A 9,699-nucleotide genomic window follows, 5' to 3' on the forward strand; every position below is an offset into this window, starting at 1 on the left:
TTGTCAAAGGAGTGTATGCCGTTTTTGTGCAACCTTCCCTTATGACCTAACCCTTAAGCTCCACATTATTGTAACAAATTTATACTGCACCCACTCCAAAGGCAATATATCTTTCCCGAGATTTAGTAGCCAAAGTGAACATGGTAATCCAGATGGAGTTTAACCATGGCTGCCATTAAAACATTTCTGCTCCTATATCTTATGGCTTTATGCTCTTAAACCACCTAGCCTACGTATCCCTAGACACGATGGGCAATTTAGCATGGCCAGTCTTTGCACATCTTTGGACTGTGTGAGGAAACCGGAGCACCCAGAGGAAACCCACGCAGACACGGGGAGAATGTGCAAACTCCACACAGACAATTGCCCGAGGCTGGAGTTGAACCTGGCTCACTGGAAAATTAACTGATCAACTCATTTTCTTCTGGATCTGTTCTCGGTCGTGCTGCATTTCCTTGGCAAAATACAGCAACAGTTAAATTAGTTTTGGAGATTAATTGGTGTCAGTAAACCCATACTTTTGAATGGGTTGAACCACAAAAAAGCTCTCACCAGACGACAACATGGACCTCCTATCTTAAATTTACATGTTAAAATGGTGTGTGGACACTGCAGCTTGGATCCAATTTGTCCCTCTGCAAATATTTTAACTCTACACATGACCTATGTACAAGTGATTAAAATCAAGGCTTGCATTTTCATGCATTGAACATTGGATTTTAAAGAACAATATTATCAGATTATTGCAAGGAAATTATTGATCATCACTGACAATTCACAGATACTGAAATGAAAACAAAGATCTGCATCATGCCATCACTTACTTGTAATCAAAATTAACAAGTCAGTAATTTTCATCCATTTTCAACAGGAAAGGCTTAGGCTGTGGTCACAATGTGAAGTTAATTTGTGCCCAGATATTGATGATATTAATGCATGGACAAATGAGGCCATGGAGAAACATTTTATAACCTATAGAGGGGAAAGGGATGAACTGATATCCGAATCTCATACCAGCAAATCTTCGAGCACCATTGCAGAAGGTTACAGAGCAATCTTCAGTCTGTGGACTTTCTCCTCGCCCGTCACTCCTTGTTGTGTTGGCCTGGTTACAAAGGATGGAAGATGGGCAAGGATTAATAGCCTGGATCTTCTGAATGGCCATTTCTGAAGTCTGGATGGAGGTTGTGCATGAAAACCCTGTGGAATCAGCAGCATAGCAGACTCTGAGGGAATTGTCCAGGAAATTGAAGATTCCACTTGGAACTCTCCCTAAAGTATCCATTAAAAGTGGATAATTTTGAGGGTTCTGCTGCAGTTAAGTAAATAGTTAATCAGGAAAAATTACACTTCCAAAAAACTTAATCTAATTGCTGATTGATCCCCAACTAACCATATCCCCAACTACACCTCTCCTAAATCCTGACCTGACACCCCACAACACCTGCCAAGATCTGACAGACCTGCCAACCCCAACAACATCACCGGATCTGACACACCCCACTGCACTCCCACACCTGGTATCCAGCATTCCCTTCTGCCTATGCCGCCCTCCACTACTTCAGGATTCAACATCCCTTTTCCCTATTGCCAGTCCTATCCAGCCACCAGACTCAATATCCCCTATCCCAGCCCCAGAATCAGACACTCGCCTTGACGACTCCAGACCCAATATCTCCCACCAACCCTGAGTAACCCTTTACCAAAACACTCCATCACTTACCTGGCCCACTTGCCACTTTGCGATCTGGCACCCTATTCATCTGGCACCTTGTCCCTAGTCACTTCGCAACTTGATTACCTGACACGACCCATCCCTCTGGCACACTACCCTCTTGGCATCCTAACCTCTCACTGACCCTTTCACAGGAGCTGTCAAAGTGACTACCTGTGTTACTGGACTTTTAAACTTCAGCGTACATCAGCTGTCTGCTGTGGGAAACAAAGTGTAGTTTGCAACCTTCAGACTGTTCTGCACTATGAGGGACCTGTCAGAATGGAAATACTGAAGGAGCTGGGATTGAAACTTCCCGTCAGAAATGAGTTTTTTTGTTACATAAAAGGGATTGGAGCAGCTATCTGCATCTGATCGTCACTCCTGAAAATACAGCTCATGTGATGTTCTCAATTTAAAATTGTTTCTTTCTTCTACAGCTTTAAATGATAAAGTCTATCACTTTCGGATATTTACCTCGCCTGATGAGGGAATGTTTTATCTTCATGAGAATAAGAAGTTTCCGACCATTAATGATCTCTTGGGATTCTACAAGACAAATTGGAAGACCCTTGGGTTTTTGTTAACAAAACCTTGTGCAAAGGTATGTACTAGTTCACGCTATGTAAATGAAAACTGTATAGAAAAACTTGCAATGTTAAATGTTACAACATTGAGACAAAATATTACCTCATTCAGGGCAGCTTATCCAACAGTTTCTGCAAGTAACAAAAAATGGCTGTGTCTGTTTATCTTAGTGTTTGTCTTACTCGACATAACATTATTATTTGTATGTGATCTGGAAACTATGCAACAGTTTTTGCATTTCCACTCTTTCTGGTCTAATGACATTGCCTGGTGGATTACAAAATATAGTTTAAAACTTTCATTTGTATAGCTTCTTTGAAGTATTATAAGTCTCAAACTGCTTAAAAAGAAATTAAGCTTTGAGGAAAGAAAAAAGACAAAGTTGAAGCTTTTCGTGGGGTACACATCAGGACTAGGACTAGGATTAACCAACCCATACTTCCAAGCCTCGGAACAGTATGGTGAATATTAGTTGTGATACTGCTATTGGAAATCAGGTATGAAATAATCTGTGCTACAAATTACAACTGTAACCAGTTTAAGATCATCAGACTAGCTTGCAGTCTGTTGTGTTTGCACAGGTTAGAAGTTGTATATAATAACATGCATAACCCTGTTTTGTGTAGGCAAAAGTAATTCCTACATATGCTGCACCTTTTCATGGGAAAAAAGAGAGTTAGTGGAGACTGCCAATCTCTGCTGCATTCTAATGACAATATCCTGACAAATCAAATCTACCTATCTGCTCTAAGAACAAAGGTTGACAGTTAAATGTTCTTGCTGCATATCCATACCAATGAATGGTCCAACCAATCAGCACCCATTTCTCATGCAGTAAAAATTGTTGCCCCTTTTTAAAACAATTCCATTTCTTATTTCCTAGTCCTGATAGGTGAAAAATAGAGTTTCAATTTCTTGTCTCCTTTTAGCAATGTTTAATTTCTTTACATAAAACATATTTTGTTAACTCTTGGAGCTGATTCACTCTCAACCTGGCTATTCACAGATCAGCTGGTTAACAGATCACTCGAACTGTCTCTGCATAAATCACCAAATAACAAGATCTTCAACTTCTAATTGAACTTGAGGAATGGTTTTATTCAGAACAGGCTGTAGTAAAGAAAAAGAACTGTGGTACTGATCAGGAATATAAAAGAACATAACCTTTATCTTCTCTTTCCATATATCCATATGAGTTTTGATTAACATTGCCAACTTACTTCCACAGAGTTGCAAGATCCACAACTCCCAATGGCCACTAATCAGTCCCTCTAGATCATTACACAACATTAGGTATAAAGATAAACGATACAAGAAGTCACTAAGCATTTCTGAATCTCTTTTGTGTTTTTTCTATGCTGTTATACCTGTGGTCTTTGATGTCTATTTTTATTAAGTGGTGATCTAGGCAGGACCCTATCTTAGAAACTTTAAAATGCAGGATTGGAAGACAGAGTCATTCTAAATGGACTAATTTGCTTCCAATTCTGAGGCTGAGAGTTAAGTAATGAGATATCTCTGATTACAAGATAGCTATGGTATCAGAACTTAGCATTGAGAGGTGATCTCCAATAGACTTGGGGTTAAATTGACCTCAGGGCTGTATGATTTCCCCAAACTGCCTAATTTTAAAGCATACAATTTGCTGTAAATTAGATATTTTATCAGAACACTTTGTTGCCATGAGAGTTTAGTTTAGGCAAAAAGAAAGGACTTGCATGTGAGTTGTGCTTTCTCACATCTTCACAACATCACAAAATGCTTCACAGTCAACGGTTAACTTTTGAAAGACAATGTCAGATGATTTGAGCACAGCAACATCTCTCTAACAGCAAGTTAATGAATTATTGGGTAGCCTGCTTTTTGATAGTGCTTCCTCGAAAAATCACAGAATTGTTACAGTGTGGAAGAAGGCCATTCAGCCCATCATGCATCTTCTGGTTCTATTCCCTAGTATCAGTTTCCTGCTTCTTCTCCATATCTTTGTGCACCATTTCTATCCAAATAATCATCCAATGCCCCCTTTAATGTCTCAATTGAACCCACCTCTGCTAGATTCCAGGCACTAACTACATGCTGAAAATGTTTTTTCTAATATCCCCCTTGCTTCTTTTGCACGTCTCTGTAAATCTGTGCACTTCCTTTCTTTTTAAAAGCAGCAACACTTCTCCCTATCTATTCTATCCAGCCTGCTCATGAGTTTGAAAACCTCAATCAAATCTCCTCTCAGCCTTCTTCTCGCCAAAGAGAACTGTCCCAACTTTTTGAATCTAGCCTCATAAATGAAGTTTCTCATTCCTCTAACCATTCCTGTAAATCGCTTCTGCACTCACTCCAGTGCATTCATATCTTTCCTACAATGTGGCACACACTATACGCAACACTCCAGCTGAGATCTAACAAGTATCTTGTACAAGATCAACATCCCCTCCCTGCTGTTGTACTCTATGCCCCTGTTAGTAAAGCCGAGAACACTGTATACTTTATTACCCGCTCTCCCCACATGTCTTGCCACCTGCAATGATCTGTGCACATGTACATCTGGTCCCTCTGCTCCTGCACCCCTTTTAGAAGTTTGCCCCCTCTTTTATATTGTCTTTCAATGTTCTCCTGTGGATAGGCTAGGCTAGGTTAAAATACAAGATCTCTTTGTTTTCCTTTGGGAAGCCCCATGAGATCTTTATCTCTTTACCTGAATAGGTATGCATGGTCCCAATAATAGAGCCAATCTTCTGTGTGCTGCTATCTCACCCCATTCTTCCCCTCCACCTCTGCCTGGTCTTTTGCTAGATTTTGGTGCACTTGGCCTGTGAAGACAACTGGTCACCAAGACCTTCCTGACCTGAATGCACATCTGGTGCAGGCCTAATCCTTTGGCAAAGGAAAACAAAACATAAAATGCTGGCAGAACCTTGCACTTGAAGCCAATGTGGTAACAGCACTGTGAATGTCAGTCTATGAAGATTGCAGTATACTCTTGGAAAGTGATTGCAGGAAATCAAGTGTTCACATGCACACTTTTGTGAAAATTGTCCTTTCAACAACAAAACCTTGCATAAGTACTGCACTGAAACATATGCATAGATTACAGTCCATATGGTGCTGCTTGATCCCATTAATGGAGCTCTTGGCCACTTATGTAGAATAATCTGATAAAGATGTTAGGAAATTGGAATCTGCTTGAGAAAATATTGATGCCCTAGAATTTGGTGAAAGAAACTTGTATCAGCACTTGTTAAAAAATAAATATTTAAGATGTTATTTAAAAACATATTTTACAAGTGTCTTACTGTTTTGGCCTATTTGCAGCAGACTGTTTATAAAGCTGATCAGTGGGAAACGCCAAGGGAAGAATTTACTTTGTTGCGAAAACTGGGAGAAGGTCATTTTGCAGAAGTCTGGGAAGGTGTTTGGAAGGATAATCAACATGTGGCAATCAAAATGATTAAAAAAGGTTTGTATTATGATGTATTCACTGGATAGTGTGTGTTATGTCCAAAATATGAGCTTGGATATAAAAGTGAACAAATGCAGTTGGCAAGAGTGTTGCACTTCACAGTTACTGTTGAAGAAAAGCCAGTAGCTATAGATTTTTAAAATCTGAAGATTTATTCATTCCTTCTGGGAACAGAATAATTTTATATAACATGTAGTTTTCTAAGTGAATATTGTTAATGTGACCATAAACCAAGATAATGTTCTGAGGCTCTAATCCCAGTATAACACCTATGTGGGGCCTGGACAACCACAACGTAGATCCCGGAATCTGTAGTTCCAAAGGTCTATCTCCAACCCATGCTTCTATCTGATATGGCTCCATACTAAGAGTCTCACTGTAGCAAGTTATCCCTTTGCAAATTGCCTGTTTAGTATTCAGATAAATTATAGAAGTAACTCTTGCAGTTAATGAACAGGGAATTTAGTGGGATCACTGAAAATTATGCAGGTTAGAGGCACAATTAAATAATAGTGTCAAAGGGAAATAAGTTTCTTATTGTTTCTGAAAAGGTCTTGCAAAAATATCCATGTTGGAAAACTTATTTCACCTCTAATCTGTTCTTTATGCCAGAGTATGTTAAGATCACCTCCATATGATAGAGTCAAAATGTTTTAAATGTGGTATATCCAGTATCCAGTTAGCATTTTTATTTTTTCTCTCAAAGTGAGTAACACTTATCACGAGGTGGTGGTGGTGAGTTTTCTCCTCTAATCATTGTATTGATGGTTTCTGCAATAGTATTCAATAGGAAATTCAAAGATATCAACCTGACATAGATGAAGGAATTGTGAGTTGTAACTGACCAAAAGAATAATTGAACCAGGTCCATCAATACTATTAATGTATCAAAGTAAAGCTTAGATACTCAGTGACAAGTGGATGAACCATTGAAGAATATCATGCAGAATAAAGTGACCCACTTGATTGGCGCCAAATCCACAAAAATTTAGTCGTTCCACCACTGATACTCAGTAGCAACTAGTAGCAGTAGTAGCATCTACAAGATGCATTGCAGAAACTCACCAAGGCTCCTTGAATAGCACTTTCCAAATCCAGCACTATGACTTCTGGAAAAACAAGGACAGCAGATACATGGAATACCACCACGTTCAAGTTTCCTCTCCAGCCAGTCACAGTCCTGAGTCAGAAATATATCATTGTTCCATTTGTGTCACTGAGTCAGGATCCTGGAAATTTCACCCTAATGGCACTCTTGGTTGACCTGCACCAACCAAACTGCAGCAGTTCAAGAAGGCAGCTCATCACCACCATCTCAAGGGCAACTAGGGAGAAGCAATAAATGCTGGACTAGCCAGTGAAAGCCAAATTAAATTAATGAATGAATAAACAAAAAACTAAGGACGCATCAAAATCTCCATCATCTGAAGCCAGGACTTTGATCGAATGCTTACCATTCACTTGAGTGGATGAACAGCAACAACACTTGAGGAGCTTGACGCAGTTTGTAACAGAGCAGTTTATATGATTGACGTTGAATTGAAGATCCACTACCTTCATTAGCAATGCTCTGTGATTATAGTGTATACAATCTAGCAGATGCATTGCAGAAACCTCCAAGGTACTTTGACAGAATTCCTTTCCCAAAACCTCTACCATTGAAATGGATGCTGCAGCAATGTCATAGGAGGGACATCACCGTCAAGGTCCTCTCCAATTCACACATCATTCCAGCTTGGATAAATATTGCTATTCCTTCATTCCTAGATCTCCCCAAACAATTCCATACATCCTGGTGGGAGTACTAACTCTGCAAGGAGTGTGGTTATTCAAGAAGAAGACAAAGTCAGAAGTCACACGACACCAGGTTATAGTCCAACAGGTTTATTTGAAATCACAAGCTCTCAGAGTGTAGTCCCTTCATCAGAAGAAGACACATTACCACTCTCTCAGGTGACCACCTTTACACCGAAAAAATATTTTTCTTAATATCCAAATCAGGATGGTGTGTGACACGGAGGAAAACTCGCAAGTGCAGGTCCCTACCAGCGTAATAAAAATCAGGGAAGTTAGAAGAATTGTCTCTTATCCAAGGTTTATTCATTACCATAAACTATTGAAACCGATTAATAAGAATTGAGGAAGGATAGGTAAGTATTTGAACAAAAGAAAGTACAGGGAAAACCCAGGAAAATGGAACTAAAGCAGATTGTTCTGATGTGGCGCTGCATATTGCCTCTCCTGTTTGTTCAAAGGCAGTGGTGAGTTGAAAAAACATGCTTCTCTGTTTACATTTATAGATTCTATGCTCCCAGAATCATTACTGATATCTGTGGATATTCTCTTTTAATTATTCTCAGGTCTTTCTTTTCTGACCATTTTGCAAAGTCTGTCAGCACCTGATCTCCACATTCACACAAGAAAGATAATACCATGAGCAAGGATGGCCTTGTGGCTAAGTAAAAATAAAATGATGGTAGCACTTTTGACAACAAAGTTTGTGTAAAATTTAAATTTTATTTTACAAAACTTAATCGTGGTAGAAAAATAGCATGGATGAAATGTAGCGGAAGAGCATTGAATGTTCAAATGTGAACTTGGCTGATTGAAATTTCTGCAGTCTATTCTTTAAGCAAGAATTAATTCTCAATGGTTTCTTCAATCATGTGAACGGATAGCTGTGGAGCCAATGTTAGTATTAACAATACTAATGTGAAAATGAATTGCAGATGATACAGAAAGGTGCAGCCCTGAAGTTACGCTGAGATACTAACGCAGTTAACCATGACCTATTTGAAATTCCACTGACTGCCACAGTTAATATAGTAAGATAACGAGTATCACATTAATATACTAACAATTTGTAAACTGGTGACCTGTCTTGACTTCTGGACTGCAGCTCATGGAGGTAACAGATAAGCAGGAAACATTGTCAAATTTGGGATAAGACTTCACTGGTTAGATTTCATATTCCCAACGGGCAGGTCTGAAGGCAGGGAGCCATTGAAAATCTGTCAGTGATCTAATTAATGGCCTCTTGAGGTCCTCATCTGGTGCTCACCACTCTTTTACTTAGTGTGAGAAAGCTCACTGTGTGGGAAGCCTGATAAGTTGTGTGTGTTAATGTCGGTCAAGGGATGGGACTCTTCTTTTGCTGGTGTCCACCTGCCTGAGAATCAGACCCAGCATCGTTTTGTTTTTCACCTCTGCTTCTGTCAAGCGTGAATCCAGTATGTGTGCGGTATTAGTGAATTTGCTCCATAGTGATACATGGTCTAACTCATGACGTGAGTTCGCAAACTGTTACGTCAATTCACATACTATACTTCCCAATCTTCCTCACAGCAGTGAGCATATAATAAAGACTAAAGAAGTCAGTTGGTATGTAATGAATATGACATTTTATTTACACAGATGATATGATCGAGGATGAGTTTATTAAAGAAGTACAAGTTATGAAGAATTTCAGCCATCCGAAGATAATCCAGCTACTTGCTATTTGTTCAGTTGAGGAACCTGTATACATTGTGACAGAACTCCTGACTAAAGGAAACCTCCGGGAATACTTACGTGGTTAGTATTTGAATACTTACATGGTTAGTCTGGAGAATTACATTAAATAATTAAATCTTTCAGATAATTCACACAAGCATAATATCTCTATTTCATGCTGTAAGATGTATTTCTATACGAACCAACTTTAAGCCACATATTTTGCTGCATAATAATAAATTTTCTATCATCCAAGAAACAGTTTTTTTAATTAGAAAATCTCTTAAATACAATTGTAATTGGATGAAGAAGTAGATAACAGAGCAGTTCTTACCTTATAGTACGTAAAGCTAATATTAATTGTAATGAACAAAAACAAAGTTGCTGGAAAAGCTCAGCAGGTCTGGCAGCATCTGTGAAGGAGAAAACAGAGTTAACGTTTCGGGTC

General features: G+C 39.0%; 1 protein-coding gene across 1 annotated transcript; it reads left to right on the forward strand.

Annotated features, from left to right (window-relative positions):
- Positions 1 to 2,154: 2,154 nt before the first annotated feature.
- On the forward strand, positions 2,155 to 9,332 carry LOC125482180 (tyrosine-protein kinase Srms-like; the record flags this gene model as incomplete). The annotated part of the gene is made up of 3 exons (XM_048594185.1): positions 2,155 to 2,318; positions 5,612 to 5,756; positions 9,174 to 9,332. Coding segments are annotated over 3 exons (468 nt in total), but the record flags the coding sequence as incomplete, so codon positions are not given.
- Between the last annotated feature and the right edge of the window lie 367 nt (positions 9,333 to 9,699).

Source organism: Rhincodon typus, unplaced genomic scaffold (genome assembly GCF_021869965.1).
Source record: "Rhincodon typus isolate 14 unplaced genomic scaffold, sRhiTyp1.1 hic_rhity00006808, whole genome shotgun sequence".
In the NCBI taxonomy this organism is placed as follows: domain Eukaryota; kingdom Metazoa; phylum Chordata; class Chondrichthyes; order Orectolobiformes; family Rhincodontidae; genus Rhincodon; species Rhincodon typus.